The 20,715-nt window shown below is 55.8% G+C and overlaps 1 protein-coding gene across 13 annotated transcripts in view; it reads right to left on the bottom strand.

Annotated features, from left to right (window-relative positions):
• The window catches only part of MAST3 (microtubule associated serine/threonine kinase 3), a gene marked incomplete at both ends in the record, with an annotated part of 35,943 nt that extends 17,444 nt beyond the window's left edge, over positions 1–18,499 (bottom strand). Inside the window, 9 exons of one of the 13 annotated variants that reach the window (XM_079703689.1) lie at positions 95–170; positions 370–530; positions 1,210–1,288; positions 1,816–1,836; positions 2,026–2,098; positions 2,180–2,268; positions 10,302–10,382; positions 12,871–12,902; positions 18,461–18,499. In XM_079703689.1, coding sequence (XP_079559815.1) covers positions 95–170; positions 370–530; positions 1,210–1,288; positions 1,816–1,836; positions 2,026–2,098; positions 2,180–2,268; positions 10,302–10,382; positions 12,871–12,902; positions 18,461–18,499 — 651 coding nt within the window. Of the gene's footprint in view, positions 1–94; positions 171–369; positions 531–1,209; positions 1,289–1,815; positions 1,837–2,025; positions 2,099–2,179; positions 2,269–5,012; positions 5,102–10,301; positions 10,383–10,666; positions 10,714–12,870; positions 12,903–18,460 lie in introns of those variants that run through there. The other 12 variants (XM_079703691.1, XM_079703701.1, XM_079703694.1 and 9 more) reach the window with 12 other exon arrangements.
• Positions 18,500–20,715: the final 2,216 nt, after the last annotated feature.

Raw genomic sequence — 20,715 nt, forward strand, 5'->3', positions numbered from 1 at the left:
ATGGGGGGACGCAGCCAGGAAGACAGCAGGTGCCATTGGAGGGACAGCAACATGGAGGGAGCTGGGGCTGGTCTAGCCGCCAGGCGCTGCCCACCTTGGGGAATCTCTCCCGGTACACGTGATTCATCATGACGATCTCATTGTCGAAGGCCCCTGTTGTGCGTCCAGGGCTGAAGGAGGGGACAACTGGCTTATGACATGGGACCCAAAACACAGCCCAGGGAAGGGCAGCTGAGTCAGGTCTGAGGGCCAAGGGCCGGAAGCCAGGCTTGTGCACGGTCAGGACCAAAGGTGGAGGAGGAGCCACGATGTGGGTCCCAAAGCCAGCCCAGGGAGGGGCTGGGGCTGGGGTCAGAGGTCGAGGCCCACCTGAGGCTGCGGGAGCGGGGCCGAAGGCGAGGTGAGTGGTGGCCGCCCTCCTCATCAGCCATGCTCTCTGAGCTGCGGAAATGCTTGGACAGGAAGCATAGTTCGTCCGGCGTCGGCTGGAAAGGAAGCTGGTGGAGGCGCTCCCTGGAGGATGAGCTCGACTGGCAGGAGGGGGTATCGGGGCCATGGGTTCATGGTCAGTGCCACAGCCAGGACCCCAGCATTACCCCTGAAGGCTCAGGCTGTCTGCTGGTCATCAGATGGTAACTCTCCTGCCTGGCTCCTATGCATCCCTCAAAACTCCAGCTTTGCTGTCCCCTCTTCCAGGAAGCCTTCCCTACCTGCTCCCTTGGCAGCCCCAAGACCCCCTCTGACCAGGCCTTCCCTGACCACACAAGGATGAGGATATCTGTGTACCCCGGACCAGGAGCCCCTTGGGGCTGAGGCTGGGTCCTTTCAGGGATGCCCCAACGTTGCCCAAAATGGGGCACAGAGGGGCCAGCCAGGATGTTTGCTGATTGGATAACTATCCAACACCTTAAAAAAAACCCCAAAGGGGCTTCCCTGGTGGTGCAGTGGTTGAGACTCCGCCTGCCGATGCAGGGGACACGGGTTCGTGCCCCGGTCCGGGAAGATCCCACATGCCGCGGAGCAGCTAGGCCCGTGAGCCATGGCCGCTGAGCCTGTGCGCCTGGAGCCTGTGCTCCGCAGCTGGAGAGGCCACAACAGTGAGAGGCCCGCGTACCGCAAAAAAAACAAACAAACAAACCCCAAAGACGTGTCTTCCCCACCCCCAACTTGGCACTCCCGTTTGCCTGCCAAGGTAGGACTTGTGGGTACCGAGAGAGTGGAGCTGGGCGTGTTGGTTCCATAGCCAGAAGACGGGAGGGACGCGAGGGACCATCTTCTGCCGTCGGCCCTGGAGAGAATGAGAAGTTGGAAGGAAGGCACGGCCCCTGCAGCTTGTGGGGACCAAGGGCAGGCACTGTGGCTGGCCAATCCTGGCCCCATTGGAGGAAGGACCTTCTGAAAAGGCCAAGAACCGGAATACAGGGTGAACAAGTCCACTGTGTGTTTTCTCCATGTTCTTCAGCTGCCTCCTCCAGGAATTCTTCCCTGACACCAGCGGCCAGTTCGTCCCCCATCAAAGCTGCTCTCTGAGTTGCAGCTGCTGGGGTACACGCTGGCCACTCCCACCAGACTGAGGACTCCCTGAGGGCCAAAGTCCAGCCTCTCATTCCTCAGCCCCCAGTGTAGGGCACGGCATCCAGCAGGCACTGAATAAACGTTGTTGAATGAATAAGTGACATCTAAGTGCCTGGCACATAACAGGTCCTCCATCAGGTCTTGTTAAGTGAATTAACAACTTTCAGTGAATGAGTGATTCCTGGACCAAGCCATGCCACCCCCTCCCCCTCCCCCTCCCGGAGGGCTCATAGAAATTACCTGTCTGTGCTCGGGATGTGGCTGCAGGAGACCGTGCGTGCATGCGTGCATTTGCCAGGGGCGGAAGCCAGAGGAGAGACCACAGCAGGGCAGAGGCCAGGGGTGGGGAAAAGGCTAATGAGGAGGCAGGTCCAGCCACCACGTCCATGCCCCTGCCTGTCCCCTCGTCCATCAAGTCAACACCATCCCCCAGAGCCGGAGACCACTCACCTCCGGGCAAAAGGAAAGTTGATAGCAGATGCAGCTGAGAAGTTCCGAGGACTATCCAGGGGGCTGCTGCCTGCTGAGGAGGACGTGGGGGAACTGAGTCAGTGGGGGTGGAGACAGAACACTCCCACCCCACCCCGCTTGCCCCCACGCTCACCTGTTGGGATGGACAGTGGTGACAGGGGCCGGGAAAGGGTCGGCGAGGGTGTTCCTACCACCAGGCTCTTGCGGTTCCCGCTGCGGCAGCTGTCGGGGGGGAAGGTGGGGACAAGGTCAGGTCCAGGACTCCTGCTTCAGAGGACCACATGCTCAGCCGGGAGCACATGGGTGATGGCTTCAGGGCAGGACAGGAAGCTGGGGGCGACCACTCTCTCTCTGCTCCCCAGGCGGACCGCCCCGCTCCAACGTCATGGCCCTGGCCCAACTTCTCCAGCTTCTGTGTTCACAATCCCACGCCCAGGACTTCCCCAGCGGTCCAGTGGTTAAGACTCCACGTTTCCAATGCAGGAGGCACGGGTTCGATCTCTGGTGGGGGAAGTTCCGCATGCTGCGCAATGCCGGGTGGGGGGGAAGTTTGTTCCACAATCCCACCCCCACAGCCTTGCCCACATCGTGGCCACTGCCAGCAACAATGGCAAATAAGGCAGAGGTTGGAGAGGACCCTGGAACCCACAGGTGGGTTGAGGCAGGCGCCCACTCCATTTTATGCACCTTTTCCCAGGGCCACTGCTCCAATCTCTGAGCAGACCCCCTCCCCAAGATCCCCCTAAAACGCCAATCTGATCCTTGGAAACCCTAAAACCAGCATCTTGCACATTGGGTCCTGTTCTTGTTCTACCAAACTTTTTTTTTTTTCAAAGAATGGTTTTTTTAAAAAAAAAATTTATTTGTTTATTTATTTATTTTATTTTGGCTACACCGGGTCTCAGTTTCCGCACGTGGGATCTTCGTTGCGGCACACGGGATCTTTTAGTTGCGGCACGTGGGATCTTTTAGTTGCGGCATGCGGGATCTAGCTCCCCGACCAGGGATCGAACCCGGGGCGCCCCCTGCATTGGGAGCGCTCAGTCTTACCCACCGGACCATCAGGGGAGTCCCTGTTCTGCCGAACTTTTGCCCACATGTTTTCCTCCCTTCATCCCAGCTCCCTCCTGGCCGCCAGAACCCTGGCCCAGGTGCCCCCACCCACCCTTGCCCAGTAATTCCCATATGTGCCCTGGCCCCAGCCCCCGCCCTAGCAGAGGGAAGTTGGGAGCGACACTGTACCCCCCACCCACTCCGGCAGTCGCCCGGCAACGGCTCTGATTGCTCTCGACAAGTGCATCAGCCCACACAGCCTGAGCCGCCAACGCAGCCCAGCCTTGGCGGGAGAACTGCGCAGGGAGGGAGAGATGACACCTCGGGGCCTCACAGGGCCAGGAATGGCGTCCCAGGCAGAAGGCACAGTGCAGGCCAAGGAGAATGAGGTCAGCAACTGGCTCAGGAGACAAGACATGCACGGAGGAGGGGTTCAGCCTATCCACGGCTCCATGTGCAGCTGCTCCGCTGAGCCTGTTTCCCCATCTGTATACTTTGCAAAGGTGCATACACAGTGCTCAGCTTTGGGCCTGGCACTGGGTAAATTGCGGCATGTACGTATATTGTCATCTTTCTCCTGACATTGCTCACAGGGCCTGGTGCATGGTGGGAGAGCAAGCAATACCTCTCCAGCGAATTAAATCACCAACATCTGCCAATACCAATAAGCCCAGAGCAGGGAGAGACCAGCTGCACCCATTTCCCAGCCTGGAAAACTGAGGCCACAGATGCCATCAGCAGCAGAGATTGTCCTCTAGTCTGAGGTGCAAAAGCAAAAGCGAAACCCACAGGTTCCTGCAAAACTTCCTGTCACCACCCCCCCAACACACACACATCCGACAGCCCACATCCTCTTCCAGCCCTTCACCCCCACACTGCACCCCAATGCATCATTTTTCACTTCCAACAGCATTTGGGAAAAACACTGGGAGCCTCCCCCTTGCTCTCAGGCAGGGCTTTCTTGAAAACAACCAAATCTGAGATCTCAAAGGGGAACTGGGCATCATCTGTTCAATTCCCGAGCATCTACTGAGCACCAACTGTGTGCTCAGCCCTCCCTAGAGAAGGCCCAGGACCCTGAGGAGCTGCCTAGTTTTTCAATAACCAGCCCTGTGGCACAACAGAGAGTGAGAATTATGTCAGAAAAGAGGGGCCTGAGGCCAGTTTCCTGCACCTGATCCCTGAGGTGCCCATGAGCCTTCTGTGGCTCCCCAGGTTCTGGAAGAAGAGCCTAAACCCTGGATTAGTCATTCAAGGTCCTTCAGCAGCTGGTCCCACCGTCCAGCCTTTGCCTGTGCTCCCCTCTGGGAATGCCCCGACCAAGCACTGGTGAGACATTCAAGCACAGAGGGGTTAAGGAACTGCCTGAAGGCACACAGCCTGACAGTGGCTGAGCTGGAATTTCAACGCAGGTCCAGCAGAGCTCACAGCCCTCACTTAGCTTCTCTGCCTTTCAGAAGAAACTGAGACTCCACTTTGCTCTGGATAGAACACCGTGATTTCCCCCCACCCCCCCATAACCGACAAGCACACCATCCTCCTGCAGCAAATATTTGCTTCCGAACCATCATTTCCGCTGACTGGGCCCCAGGGACTAAACAACCTCAGTTTTTCCAAGAAGCTCTTCCCCAGGTCTGCCCAGAGGACAGGTTTGAATTCTGACTCAGTCCCAAATCCCTGCTGCTTCTGTCACCACCTGAGCTGCGACCCCGGCGGACAAACACCCCAATTTGGGTAAGGAGCGGTGAAAGGAGGGTGCCTGGGACCCCAGGGGATACCTGGATCCCAAAGCATCCGCCCAATTCCCCCTACCGCCGCACACAGTGGCCCTCCCCGCGCTGCCGAGACACACTTTTGGCAACTCGTGTCTGCTCGGTCCGCCGCCGCGCCTTTGCCCGCGCGAAGCCCCCTACCTCTTGGAGCGCTGCAGCAGCGCGCCCTTGGCCAGGCGGCTCCGGTGGCCGGGCGCCGCCACCGCCGTCCAGTAGCTAGGATCGGACATGCTGCTTCCCTTTGTGCCGCCGCCGCCGCCAGAGGCCCGAGAGGCGCGGGGGCGCAACCAGCGGCGGCGGGACGCGAACCTTCACGGCGGGATCTGCCCCGGGAGCCCCGCGGTGAGGGGCGGGGACGCGTCGCGGGGCTGGGGCTAGGGGGCGAGGAGGAAGCGCGAGCCCGGGAGCGAGGCCTGGAACCCCGCCCAGGACAGCGCGGGGGCGGGGCCTGGCCTGGCGGGGTGGGGCGAGCGACGCGGAAGCAAGGCCTGCGAACCCGCGTGCTGGCTGGTGGGCGTGGCGTTGCCATGGCCGCGGGCGGAGGGGCGGGACGTTGCCAGGCTTGCGGGAGGCGGGGGCGGGGCGTTGGCGGTACCTGGATGTAGTTGCCTTCGAAGTTGGCTCCCTTCCTTCAAAATGTAAATCCGATCGCGCCCCTTTCTCCCCTACCTAGGCGCTAACCCCTTCTGAGTGCGGCACTCAAGACCCATTCAGCGGCTTGGCCCAGCTCATGCTACCGCACCCACGCTGGCTCTACTCCTTGGAATGCCTTTCCTGCCTGGCAAAATTCAGCGTCCCCTCCTTCAGGAGGTCTCCTCTTGTGTCTGTCCAGCTCTGTCTTCCCCAGGCTTGAGCTCCTTGAGGTCCCAGCATCTTCCAGCGCTGGACTGGCACAGAGGGTGTGTTTAGCAAACTGAGTCAGGGCATCTGATATGCTCTTCCTGTCTGTATGATGGGAAAGGCCATCAGCCTGGCTACTATCAGGAATCAGATGCCTGATTTAACTTCTCAAGCCTCAGTATTCTCAACTGTAAGATGGGAGGAAAATGGGGCTGACATGAAGATTACACTGTGCGTCCCAAGAGTGCCTGGTAAACGTTTGATAAACGTTAGCATTAGGCAAACTTTCAGGCCTCTGGTTCCCCATATACACATGTCCCTTTGTGAAAATGGAATAAAATCAGAGGCACAGAAAGTGCCTGGTACAGAGCTGGGGGTACAGTTCATCTTCACTATGGAATGTCTCACACAGTAGACTGTGAATTAATGCTTCCTCCTTTCATGACAGCCCCAGGAAGTCAGGGACAGTGTCACCCTGAAGGTGGACCCCCCACAGGCCTCACAACACTTTGGGAACTGGCCCAGGCAGGACTGACCTGGAGCCCAGACCCCACATCTGAGAAAACTGAGGCGTACAGGGGGTGTTGCTGCCTGATGTGTAGCCCTAACCCTGCCCATCCATCTTGCCACCCATTTTGCTTCTCAAGTCTCTCAGACTCCCTGCCTTACTCCCTCCAAGCCCAGTGTCACCTTCAGGTGGCCCACACGCAGTGGCCCAGATATCTGCTGTCTCCCCAGGCCTGCTCTCCACACCCCCAGACTGGGGCTCAAACAACCCATATCTGGCCACTCATTCACTCAACAAACATTGAGCACCTACTGTGTGTCTGCCCTTGTACTGAACCCTGGGGATGCAGGCCACAAATAATCCCTGCCCCCAGGAGTCCCCAGTCTGGTAGGGGAGGCAGAGAGTGAACAAGAAACAATTAAATGAACAAGTTAATTTCACACACTGAAGTTGAGGAAGGAAAAGAACAGGGGTAAGGCTGGCAAAGGACAACTTTAGCCAGGAGGCCTCTCTGACGTGACACTGCAGCCAGCAGTGAGACATCGAGAAGGAAGAGGAGCCAGCCATGGAGAAAGAGCATCCCAGGCAGGGAGCACAGCTCATGCAAAGGCCCTGAAGCAGGACTGAGGGGAAGATGCCAGCAAGACTCACCATGTGGGCCTTGTGGGCTACAGGGAGGAGTGCAGTTTTACTACAGCAGCAACAGGGAGTCATGGAGGATGTGTGAGCAGCGGGAGGGTGTGATCTGGACTAAGTTTGTAAACCACCCCCCATGTCTGCCATGAGGAACAGGAGCTGTTGGGGGCAGGAGTGGAGGTGGCAGGAGGCTAGTGAGGGGCTGTAACAGGATCTGGGAGGGGAGGACACAGGCCTGGACCAGGGTGGGGCTGTGGAGTAAAGTGGGTGGATCCTGGACTTATTCTGAGGCTAAAGAACAGGCTCTGCTGTGGGGTCATATGTGTAGATGAGGATAAGAGAGGTCACCCATGATCCTCAGGTGTTTAGCCTGAGCCACATACGGGAAACAGAGCCTCCTGCATGGGAGGAATTCGAGGTCCCATAGGCCTGGGGACCCAAGTGGGGATGAAGCCACGGTCTCATGCACCATAGGCTAACATGATGTGTCCACAAGCTCCCCCTACCATGTGTGCCGGGGACACTTCTGCACGCAGTTAGTAAAGGAGCTGCCCATCATCCCCAGCCTGTGCTGCCTACGTGCCTCCCACTATGCCCATTGTGTTGGCATCCCCAGCAGCTGCTTCTCCCACACCCATCTGGCCTCAGTTTCCTCCTCTGCAGAACAGGGTTACAGCTGGCAATCCAGAGGGCCTGTGGCCATGGCAAAGACCTCCCCTGAAAGGCTGGCTGATCAAGTGACCTCTGGTGCCAGCCCCTTGCCCACTAGATCAAGCCCCTCCCCTACTCACACACCCTCCACGGCTCCTCATTTTACAGCAAATTCACACTCCTGGGTAAATCCCTTTCCTAGAGCTCGAATCCTAACTCTGTGCCTCAGACTTTGCCTCTCTCTGCTTGTGCCAGTAACTGTGTAAATAGGAAAGCCCTAGGTGGACATACAGACCCTCATCTCCGACCCCACATTGGTAGGGCCACCCCAGCCCTTCCTACCTGCCCACGAGCTGTCCATGCCCCTCCAGGCCCCATACTTTATGCGGCTCCCAGTGCCCTCGGTAGAAAATCCAAATTCTTCCCGTCCTTGGTGTCCAAGGCCCCAGAGGGAACACACCTCTGACAATGCTGTTCCTGCCTGGAACAGCCTCTTTGTTGTCCCCTTGGCCACATGGGCCCAACTCATGACCTTCTCCTCAAACTGCTCCCCACCAGCACCACAGGTAGAGCCCTCCCAGCTGCTTCCCATTTGTCTGTGCCACAAGCATTAATTGAGCACCTGATGTATAGCAGGCCCTGCCTGAGGCTATAGGATGACCAGGACAGATCCAGGTCAGGCTTTCAAGGGGCTCTCAAACCTTGGATGAGAAAAACAACTCAATAATCACACAAGAAAACATGGAAATCACAACCATGATGGGGTCAGGATGAGGGAAATGGATGTGCATAATGGATGCAACTGGGGCTTGGGGGCCCTTATGGTGGGGTGAGGCAGGGGCGGGGAGGTTTAGTCACGAAAGGCTTCCTATCTGAGAGCTTGATGGAGACTTGACAAATGGATAAAGGAGTAAACAGAGAAAGCGGAGCTCTGGGCAGGGGGGACAACAAGTGCAAAGGCCCTGAGGCTGGCCAGCTTATATTCTGGCAGTCCAGGAAGCTGCACGGCTAGAATAGGGTGAGCACTGGAGAGGTGGATGGGAGGACGTGGGGCAGGGGGGTGGTTCATCACAGGAGCTGGACCCATAGGGCCTTGGAGGCTGAAGGGACAAATGTGGGCTTATTCCCCTTGGAGCAGGGGAGGCAGGTACCCATTTCCTTGCCTGGCCCAAGTCAACGGGGCTCTGCTGCCCCCTGGTGGCAAGCAAGGGGGCCAGTGGACTCAGCTAGAGTCCCAAACTCTCTGCCTCTATTTCCCCCTGGTAAAACTGGCTTATCTGCTCTCAACAGGTCCCTCCCCTCATCTTGTCCTCACCTGAGGTTGAGGCCAAGGACCCAGAGTCAGATCTGGCCTGACACTCTCTCTCAGGGTGCCTCTGGACAACACACTCTGAGGTTCCAAGCTGAGTTTCTCCTCAGCTAAAGGGGGGCGACACAGTCTCTGCCTCCCATTGGACACCCCAGGCTGGTCCAGGCCCCACCATCTCCCACCTAGATGTTGCCCTAGCCACTTCCCTGCCTCTGCCACCTCCATTCCTGTCCCCTGTCCCCAGCCAACCTTTCTTCCCCCAAGGTAGCCACAGGGGCTTTAAAAATCTTGGCCCTGCCTCAGGACCTTTGCATGTGCAGTTCCCTCTGCTTGGTGCTTCTCTTCCCCTAGCTCTGCTCAGGCCTTGGCTCAAACACCACATTAAGAGGTCTCCGTCTGAATGTGTCTTGTTTGTCCATTCCCTTGTTCATTGCCTACTTCCTGAGAACTGAGAGCCTCATGAGGGAGAAACTATGTTCATCTTGTTCACAGCTATGCCCTTAGCACCTGGCACACAGTAGATGCCTGCTTAATGAAGGTACCTGCCTGTTGCCCAGCTCCCAGTGTGGGCTCCAAAGTGTTCTCTCTTCTCCCCACTAAAGGCCCATGGGAAGAGTCTGAGCAGCTAATTCACACTAAGGTGTAAATGGTTGATGGGCCATCAAATTCTAGACATCATTGACCTGTACAACTGTCCCCTCCCTGAATTTTTGCCCAAGCTGTGTGAGGCGCCCACTATAACCCTGATGTTCTCTCCCATACAGGGGCAAGACCCTGAGACCCCACCGTCGCAGAGAGTGGCTCAAACCCTCAACAGACTCTGATGGCAAAGCTGGCCCTGACTTGGCCCCCAGACGTACTGAACCAGGAGAACTGGTGTCTCCTCTCTGAACCTCAGTTTCCTCCGCTGGGCAATGGGATCAGAAAGGGTGCTTCTCTCCCAGGGTTGCAGAGGGGACAGAAGGCACTTGGGGCACTCAGTCAAGCTGGTTCTTTTCTCCTTATACCACTTGGCCTGGTTGACTTCAGTGCACAGGGCTCTAATGGTGGACTCTCAGGGTTAGGAATGTGTGTGTGTGTGTGTGTGTGTGTGTGTATGTGTATGTGTATACATTCACAGGGAGGAGCTTTCCGGCCAGCTGAGCTGGGTCACAGCACAGGAGGCCAGGCCAATTCAGCAGGGCCCTGAGCAGGCTGGGAACCCAGCACCTGTCTCGAGGAAGTCCTTGGGCAACAGCTCAAGTTCTGGCCTTGCCCTGACCATCTATCTGAAGGGGGAACCTGCTGCCTATGACTGAATATGGAATTTTCCCATCATGGTCCTAGTGTGGATCACAGTGCCATTTTATGGAGAGGTAAACTGAGGCCCAGAGAGTCCATGTCACCAGCCCACAGTACCTTGGTGGGGAGCTGTGTCTGGGCAGCTTCCAAGTCTCTGGGGTGCCGGGGCGATGTCCGAGCCCCGCCCGCGCGCGCTGTCACTTACCTCCAGGGGTGCAGGCCCAGTGAGGGGCTGCAGGGGCTGCTGGGACTCAGCAAGGACGGGCTCTGGCTGCTTGGAGACAGACTGCAAAGAAAGAGGCCGGGGACGGTGAACCCGGCAACGGCCCCTGCGTGTGGCCGAATCGGGAGACGGGACCGGGGTTGTGGTTTCCTTAGGGAGAAGGGGCCTGAGGCTGGGGATACTAGATCTCGCGCAGGCCGCGAGGGCGGGGCCAGACCGTTGACTTGGGAGGGCTCCCTGGAGGCGGCGGTGCGACTCGGGGCGACTTGAACAGAGACACGGAAGAAGGGTGGTTGTCAGCCTGCCCCTCTTCCCCCAAATCTCCCCTTCCAGGTCCAAGCACTCACTCGAGGGTCAGCGCCGGGATGTGCAGCTTGTCCCTGCGGGACTTCATGCCGAGGCCGGGGCCGCGTCTACGCGACCGGGTACTGACGCCCCCTTCGTGGCCGCCAAGCCCTGATTGTGTCGCGATCGGACAGACAGACAGACGCGGACGCCGGGACAGCACGCCTGGCAGGCGAGACAGACGCGGAGTGGGGCCTGGGCCGCCGGGGCGGGGGGGCGGTTGGGGCGGGCTCTCTCCGTCCCGGGGCGGGGCTCGGAGCCCCGCACCTGCGCGCAGGCACAGACCCGCAATAAAGGTCGGATTGTGCGAGGCGGGAGCCGCGGTCCCACCCCTCCCGGGCAGGGACGCTGAAGGTGCCGGGTATCGAGCCCCCGAGCTGCACGGCCGGAAAAGAAGGGCAGTCACTGCCTACTCCGCCGGACTTTTTGCTCCATCAACTGGCCCCGCCCCTTCCCGGTCGAGGCCGTACCTCCGCGCTCACCCAGCCCCGCCCAGCCCCGCCCCCGGGGGGGTGTCTCTCGGACACCAATCCACTGTGTGCGTGCCCCACCCCAATCCTCCCACCCGCAGCCGCTCAGCCCAGGCGTTCCCGGCCGCCCGCAGCGGGTGTCCCCATCCCGGCGCACACGGGAGGCCCCGACCACGCCTACAGCACTTTGTTTCCCTGGGTTCCCTCTGCCCAGTCAGTCATCCCCCTCATTCATATCCGAATTCAGCCCCACCAGCCTCCTCCCTACACGTGGACCCCTGGCGCTCCGAGCCCCACCCTCCCTCCTGCCCAGCCCAGACTCCGAAGGTTTGGGGTTGTCTGTGTCTGGCCATGGCCCCCTTGAAATCCTGGTTGGACCCAGTCAGGCACACCGCAGGTGGCAAAGACTAGACACCCCTCAGGTAGTCTTTGTTCTGGTCCTATTCCGAGGCCCAGGACTTTGCCCTCAGTGGTTTGTACTGATTCACGGTCCACTACCCCGCCCCCAGCCTGGGCAAAGGCTGGGGACAGTGCCTGCCTTCCAGGCAGTGTCCAAGCCCCGCCCCTACTGGGGTCCTCAGGTCCCTCCCCACCAGGTGCACTATCCCCAGTCCAACAAGAGATGGTCTGGGCTTAGGGGCTACTCTGACACCAGCCCCACCATCAGATTTCAAACTCTCATCCAACCCCCAGGACCTACCCCTTCTCCTCTCCCTCCACCTCCCCTATGCTCACTTCACCCCAGCTACCCCGTCTCCATGCTGTTTTTCCAGTGCCAAGCTAGTTCGCACCTCAGTACCTTTGACCACGCTGTTCCCTCTGCCTGGAATGCTGTTCCCCCCACACTTTCCCCCTGGCTCTTCCTCCTCTTCCAGATCTAGTCTCAAATGTCACCTCCTCTAAGAGATCCCACATCTTCAGGGCTAAAGCCACCCTCCAGCCCCCTCTGTCTGTCTCTGTTTAATTTCTCCCCTGTATAATACCACTTCATCACTCTCTCCAATAGAGTGCAAGCTCCATGGGCAGGGTCCAGCATTGACTTGTCACCGTGTCCCCTGTGCCTGGAACAGAGCCCAGCACACAGTAGATCCTAAAAAAACGTTTGTTGAGTGAGTGATTTCACTGAGGCGCAAGGGAATTCCCACCCCCAACTTAGGCAAACGCAGCCTCCAAAGAGGGAGTGTCTGCACTCACACTCCCCCAGACCACCAGTACAAGGCAAACTCCTCCCCCTCCTGGGCTTTGGTTTCCCCATCTGTAAACAGGGGAAGGCACTGAACAAATGTTTTTTGAGCTTTGGGGATCTCAAAATGCCAATCACCAGGAACATTAATGTGACCCTGAAGTGTATGATTTTCTGCCGGTGTTCCCCAAAATAGAGTGAGCTTCCTGTCATGGGAGGCATGCAAGCTGGTTCCAGGATACTTGACTGGAATTCTACAGTCTGGACTCTGGATGCCACCTTTTCAAGTTGGTTGCTTTACAGCCAGCGATGCAACCCTTATGCACCTCAGTTTCCTCGTTTGCAAACTGGCATAGTTTGTACCTCACCTCCCAGCCTGTGGTGAGGGCCACGTGAGGCGCCTGTGAAGTACTTTGCAAACACCGGGGCAGGATCAAGGTGAGAAGCTTTGTAGTAATTATTAAATAAATTCACAATTTGGAGGCTGCTGCTGAACTATCTGTGCCCAGGGCCACAGGGCCCCACCCAGCCCACTGGCCCCAGGTGAACTCACCCACGTCCCCGGCGTGGTAGGCTCAGCTCCTTCTGAAAAGAAAACAGGGGTCATTCTCAAGGAGACAAACCCTTCTCATCCCTAGCTTTCCACCCACCTCATTTCCCAGTTGGCCCCTTGTTCACCCTGTTCCAACCAATGCCTCTTTTCTGCTCACCCCACACATTGGACTCAGCCCTGCCTCAGGGCCTTTGCACCAGCTGTATCTTCTGCCAGGACCACTTTCCCTCCCTTCTGGTGCTTGTTAATTGAAGCTCATCCTTCAGGTTTCAGCTCAAGCGTCCCTTCCTCTAGGAAGCCCTTTCAGATTCCCAATCTACCTCCCTTCTCAGCTCCCCTACTTACATTTTTAAGAAGTCATTATTCAAAATAAATTAGTTATATTTACAAAGAAGTATGTCAGTAGTGGCTAAATACTAATAATCTATTGAGAAAAGGGAGATTCCTTTGTCATCCTCACCCTGTCCCCTCCCAGATCTGAAAGCCATTCCCTGCTCACCTTCTGCAGAATCTTTGCAGGTTTGGGTCCTGGTCATTGGTGGGGGCTGGGCACACTGACCAGTGACTACCTATTGAAGACTCTTTTAGAGCTCAGCAAGCCGATCTGCACCAACCCTGGGTGTCCTCACCATACATAGGGCAGAAAGCCCTGTGCTTGGGTTCCACTGTGACCCCAGAGTCCACCCTCAAATGTGGCTTGCCCAAGAGGGCTTTTTAATTCTCAAAAGGCTGTATAGCACAAGTTTAGAATCTGAGGACACCCAGACCTGGGTCCAGATCTATCATCTGTTCTTTCTTGGCCGTGGAACCTTGAGCCAAGTGACTGGTACTACCTGTGCTTTGGTTTCCCCATCTGTAATTTGGAGATAATGTAAGAGGGTTCTGGGGTAAAAATGATCAGAAATTATCGTTGTTGTGTTACTTACTGTTGAGCTCAGTAAGGGCCTTCGCAGACTATCGCAATACTTGCTAAATTTTATTCACATTTACTGAGCCGCTACTACGCATGAGGAGCAGAGGCCTTTTTACAGGTGGGGAAACTGAGGCGCGGAGGGCAGCAGCTGCCCACATCTCTCGACGGAGGTAGGGCCGGGAATCCAGGTCTCTGGACACCACACACACACACTGGGGCGGTTGCGTCGAGGATGCAGGACTATTTTTACCTCGGTGGGCTCAGGGCTGCCCACATCCAGAGTTGGGCGTTCGTCATGGCAACCAATGATGTCATCAGCCCCCGCAGCCAATTGGAGGGGGCCGGAAGCTGCTGGGCTCGGGATGACAGGGCTGGGAGGGGTTAACAGGGTCTCCAGGCAGGGGAAGAGGAGGATCTGCGGGGGTGGGGCGTCGCCCTGAGGCTGGACCCCAGCTACCTTGAGCTCAGAAAATCAAGTCAGAGCACTTCAAGGTGGGAGGAGGCTCACCTGCCACCCTGAGGTCCCCTTGTTTGCTTGAATACCTCTGGGGATGGAGAGCTCACTATCATTCTGCGCAAACGTTCATAGACCCACCACCACCACCACCACCATTAGGCTCTCCTTCGGCCCCCTCCGGTTGTTATGAGATCTCATGCCAGCTTCCTCCTCCCCTACTAACCCACAAAACAGTAAGGAGCTGGGATCTGAACTCAGGGGTTCTTGCTGTGCCCACACGTGCCGCCCCCCCCACACCCCATCCCAGCCATTTCCTTCCAAAACACTGACAATCCTGGGTTCCCAGTCTGGCTCCCTAATCTGGGCTGTGTGACCCCCGACAAACGACTTCAGCCGTCTGTGCCTCAGTTTCCTCCTTTGGAAAATGGTCCAGTTACATAGGGCCCTGGGAGGAATCAAGTAGCAGGCTCAGGGCCTGGCGCTGGGGGAAGCTTTGATCAATCAGAGCCCAGAGAATGATTTTGTGAGGTTAATAACTACCAATTTAACCACAAATTTTAATTTACTTCCAAAATACAAAAAGATGTGAAGTTGCACAGAGAGGTGAGGGACGGTCAGCAGCCCCCCTACAAAGGCTCAGTGGAATGCTGGGCCCACATGGAACTCTCCCGGCACCACCCCCGGACCCTCTGCTCCCTGCGCCATCTGCTCTTGCCTTCAGCCCCCTCTTTGCCAGCTGTTCCTCAGGGAGTGGCTCCCGCCTAGAAAGGGGGTGGGGGTGGGGGTGGGGGTGGTCTAACCCCCCGGAACTGCCCTTTAAAGATAATATTTATGGCATCCTCTTCTGGGCTTGACTGGGCTGGGAGATGCTGCCTCCTCACCAGAAGCCTCAGCTCCACCCGGAGGAACCCACATTCTGAAGGAGACAGGGTAGGGCATGGACACCCCCATACTGGAGGCATTAGTAGGGACCCAGAGGAAGAGAAGGGGTTGGAGGGAGAGGGGAGAGGAGGAGGGTTTCAGGCTGGGCTAGCAGGCTAGTGGGAAACAGTAGGGTGGAGGTGGGACTCAGCCCAGTGGGCACCAAGTCTCATCGGAAGTTGGAAGCTGGAGCGAAGAGAGAGAGGTCAGCAGGGACCACATGGCACCAGCCGGAGGGCTTCCTGGAGGAGGAGAATAGTGGAACCGGACCGTGAGGATGCCAGATGAACCTTCCAGGGAGCTTCCCCAGCAGCAGAAGAGACAAAGTCCAGACACAGACTGGCCACCTTCTCTGTCCCTGGATGCTCTCTTTGGGGATCTGCTTTTAAAATTCTGTCGTTTGTTAAGCAAAGGGCAAAGTGGGAGATGATGAAAAAAATGATAAAATAATAGTGGTAGTAGTCCTAGTAATAACAGCCTATGTTAACTGGCACCTACAAATGCTACACAGAAGACTGAGCTTAACCCAAACCAGAAAGGGCCAGTCTCCACCTCTTCCCCTTACCCACAGCCAATGCAAACTGGTGGTCCACAGGCCAAGCCAGGTCCTGTTTACAACCTCCTAGTACTCAGTCAACCGCACGCCCTGCATTGCCACAGTCAGATTGGCCAGGATACCCCCAGCTATTGTCTGGACTGGCCAATCAGCACCTGACTTCCTCAAGCTTTCATGAATTGACTCTTTGATCTTTGGCAAGGATCACCCTCCAGGGTATCTGATTGGCTCTGACCTGATTGGCTGGGGGCGCTCTGGGCTCCAATCAAAGAAGTGTGTGACTGATGCCCCAAACCAAGGCCCTCAACATCTTTGCACCCTCAAGTGCCAGACCACTTAGAATTCCAACTCCCTGACTTCCTGGATGTTATTTTCCTTCTCTGAGCCTCAGTTTCCCCCTCTGAAAAATGAGGCTAATAATCTCTTGGGCTGTTGGAGAACTAAATGCATGTACAGTGCTTAGCATTTGTAGATGTCCCTTAATGTGAGCAGTTATTTACACTTCTACTGTTATTTTAAAAATTATTTTCATGTGTCTCCTACTTGGTCCTTTACTCTAGATGCCTTCCTGGTTTCTGGCCCCCTTTCTGGCCCCCACCTGCTCCAGAAGAGTCTTTCAAAGCCCTCAGATCTGACATGACCTCCCCTGTTCCATCACCTTCCATAGCTCCCAATCACCCTAGGAAGAAAGTCTAACCTCTTCAAAATCAGCGCTGGAAGCCCTGGAAGCAGATGGTCCCATCTCACATGCCCAGTTCTAGCGCTAAGAAATGGCTTCTAGCTTCCCCATAAATACATATGGTTGCATACCTCTGGGCATTTGCACGTGCTGTTCCCTCTGTCCAGAATGCCCTCACTCAACTGGGCAAACCCTACTTGCCCCTCCGCCTCCTTGGATGGAGGCCTGCCAGTGTGGGGTTGGGCTGGAGGGAGAGGCAGACCTGCCTGGGTTCAAATCCTCTGTCGCCTTACACACTGTGACACCTGGACAGAGGCTATGATTCTATGAGCCTCAGTTTCCCCGTTTGTAACATGGGACTCGTCATCAGGGAATGGGTGCCTCTTCCCCATGGAACAGCAACCCCCCCGTTTCTGACGTCAGCTGCACCCCCCATTCGCCTACCCGAAGGCGGTTTCTCTATTTTAAGAGGCTGCAGGCAGGGCTCAAATCTATCTGGGGCTCCGGGCGGGGCTTGTTTCCCAACAACACCCCACTGCAAACCAGTCCTGCTGCACCCCCTCCTCTATGCTCAGGCCCCCCACTCCTGCCTCTGGCAACGGCCCCTCCCCGCCCCCCACCCCCCCGCATGTCCTCAGGGTCTCTGCCTTGCAGCTCTACCCACACCCTCCCTGACTCCCAACCGAAACACTCCCTTCCTTCACCTCCCAACAAGTTCGCAGTTCTGCAGCCCGGGTTCAAGGCCTGCCTTTCCCCTCCCTCCTCGGCCTCAGTGCCCACCTCCCCACCCCACCTCCTCCTTTCTAGCTTCTCTGAGCCTCATTCATTTCCCCAAACACCAACCCCCTGCCCTGCCACCAGTGGCTGCTTCCTCTGTCCCAAGGCCACCCAGCAACCCTCGGTTCAGCCGCCTTCTCCAGGGGTGCCTGAGCGTGCCCCATCGCAGCTGACACCTCTGCGGGGTCACTGCTGCTCAGGCATTCGTCTCCCCCAACAGGCTGGGAGATCCAGGAGGGCGGTTCCAGGGGTGAACCCTCCCTCCCCCGCCTCTCCAGAGGGGCGGGGGTGGCGTGGGACGGGGGACTACAGCAGGCACTCAATAAATGTTTGTTGGGTAAATGATGAATCCCGGGTTCCCCCACTTGCAACTGGTGGCTTCTTGCGGGTGTGGTCTAAGCCCCAGAGGGAAACGGCTAGATTGTCTAAATTCCCAATGGACGGATGGGGACACTGAGGTCCAGAGAGGTCAAGGAAGTTGCCGCCGCGGGGTCACATGCGTTAGAATGCCAGCCTCTGCTAGGTCTGATGCTTTTTTTGCTTATCTCCTGGTGGCGCTGCCTCCCGAACACAAACCCGGGGCCAGAGGTCAGAAAAGGAGGGCTCTTCTAATGAATGGGGAAACTGAGGTCGGGAGACGCAAGAGTGCCTCCCAACGCCCCAGCCCCCACCCCCCCAGGCCACAGAGCCAGCTGGCAGTGGCTTGTGCACCTGAGAGCTGGTTAAGGTCGCTGGACTGAATCCCTGCTGTGCGACCTCGGGTTTGTGACTTTCTCAGACTCCAGCCTCAGTTTCCTTATCTGACGAAAGGGCGGACTGACATCCCCAGCCTCCCCAGCTTGCCTTAGGGGTGAGCTGAAGCAGGGCTGCGGTGGCGCTGCGAAGGCACGAGGCATGTATTAATACACATTAATTAATATTAATATAGCACTAGTAAAAGTATTGACACAACGAGATGAACTTATGTGAGCGCTCAAAGGCTGTCGTTGCTCATATGATTAGAGCTGCTGGTGGAGAGGTCGAAACCCTCAGCCCGTTTCTCCCACGGAGCCTCAGTTTCTCTATATGTCAAATGGACATACCCTCTTCCCAACAGGCGAAAAGCACTTTGAGATGCGGGTGGACAAGTGGGAGTCTCCGGAGCGCGCACCTCCCTCCGCCTCAGTTTCCCCCGGTCCGCCAAAGCCCCGAGCCCGGCACCCAAACAGATTCGCCAAAGCCCCGACCCCGGCACCCAAGCAGATTCACTCCGCCAGCGCCCTCTGCCCGCCCGCGCAGGGGCCTCACCTGGAGCCCACGGCGCCGCAGCAGGCTTGGCTCGTCCATCGCCGGCTAGTCCGCAATGCTCGCTTGCGCCCTGCCCCGCCTCAGCCTGCCAGGCCCCGCCGCACCCTGCCGTTGGCCAAACCGGTCAGCTGACGAGGCCTGACCCCGCCCCTCTCCGAGAGCTGGTCTCGAAAGGCCCGCCCCCTTCGGGCGAGCCTGCCCCGCCCTTTCAGGCCCCGCCCTACCCCTAGAGCCTAGAAGTAAACATTTTTCAATGAATCTTCCTAGAAGGGAGAGTTATCCCCATTTTGCAAATGAGGAAACTGAGGTTCAGAAAAGTTAATTCATGTTCCCCGGGGGGCACACAACAAGGGTGAGGCGAGTGGGGCACTCACGTCTGTGCAAAATTTAAGAAGCGCCCACAAAAAAAGTCAGTAATGAAGATACACAACATTTTAATACAATAGTTTAACGAATCGGAACCAATACAAAAATGCATGATGAGCTAGACATCAACATTTTAAATAAAAACAGGATCAGATTCTGCCCTTGCACGACCCTGCCTTCTTGCCTCACTACAATCCTGGCCCTTGTCCCAATAAAACTTTATTTACAAGAATAGGTGGCCACTGTAGTTACCAGTTTCTTTTCTGAGGATGGCTGCCTTTGCTGAGCGCCAATTGGGCACCCAACTAAGTGCCTCTTGAGGACCTCCTCTCACAGGTATCTGATGATAATTGTTCAGCCTGACTTTGCAGAAGGGAAAGGGAGGCTGGGAAAAGCCCAAAGTCCCAAGATGGCACCCATATTCTCTCTTTCACTGGGACTCCCACTGTCTCTGCAGCTGCAGGGTCCCTTGGTTACCAACTGTTCGACCTGGACATTAGAGTATGTTCTCAGATTGGAGGGAACCCTAGCTAAGGTCTCTGGCTTATCGCCTGTAAGGTACAGTAGTGTCCCACCAAGTTATGGTGGCCAGATTGAGCACATAAAAATACAGGACTCCAAGGCCAAATTTGCTTTTCTCACACGTTTTGAAATTGACATGTAATTTACCTACCATAAAATTCACCTTTTTAAAGTGTACAATTCTGTGGTTTTTAAACATATTCACAGAGATGTGCAATCATCACCACTATCTAATTCCAGAACACTTTCATCACCCCCCAAAGAAACCCTATACCAGTGAGCAGTCACTCCCATTCTCCCAGCCCCTGTTAAAGACCAATCTTTCTGTCTCTGTGGATCTGCCTGTCCTGGACATTTCGCATAAATGAAATCATACAACATGTGGCCTTTTGTGTCTGGCTTCTTTCACTCAGCAAGACGTTTTCAAGATTCATTCTCGTTGCAGCAAATGCCACTACTTCATTCCTTTTTATGGCTGAATAATATTTCATTGCATGGATAGACACATTTTATTCACTCATTCATCCATTAATGGACATCTGAGTTTTTCCACTTTTTGGCTATTGTGAAGAGTGCTTCTGTGAACATTCATGTACAATTTTTTGTGTGGACATATGCTTTCGATTCTCTTGGGTATATACCTAGGAGTGGAATTCCTGGGTCCTATGGTAACTCTACATTTAAATATTCTCAAAAACTACCAGACCGTTTTCCAAAGCAGCCACTGTTATGGGTTGAATTGCGTTCTCCCAAAATTCATAAGTTGAAATCCTCACCCCCAGTACCTCGGAATGTGATTGTATTTGGAGATAAGGCCTTTAAAGAGGTAATTAAATAAAATGAGGTCATGTGGGTAGATCCAAATCCAATATGACTGGTGTCTTTATAAGAGGAGATTAGTATACAAACGTGTACAAGGGAAGACCATGTGAAGACACAGGGAAAAGATACCATCTTCAAGCCGTGGAAAGAGACCCTGGAAGAAATCAAACCTGCCAACACCTTGATCTTGTACTTCTAGCCTCCAAAACTATAATAAAGTAAATTTCTGTTGTTAAAATCGCTCAGTCTGTGATACTTTGTTATGGCAGCCCTACCAAACTAATACAGACACCTGGTTAAATTTAATTTCACATAAACAATGAATACTTTTTCGGTATATGTCCTGTGCAATAATTGGGACATAGATATGCTAAAAAGCTGTGTTATTTATCTGAAATTCTAATTTAACTGGATGTTGTGTGTTTTATCTGACAACCCTACAATAAATAGACTTCATCTGGAGCCTGCATACCCCAGGTGATGGTAAGCTCACACCCTACCATGGCCAACTTTCTGTCTCTGGCTAGTTCTGCCTAAAAGTTCTG

Source organism: Hyperoodon ampullatus (assembly GCF_949752795.1).
Source record: "Hyperoodon ampullatus genome assembly, chromosome: 4".
NCBI classification, from domain to species: Eukaryota; Metazoa; Chordata; class Mammalia; order Artiodactyla; family Ziphiidae; genus Hyperoodon; species Hyperoodon ampullatus.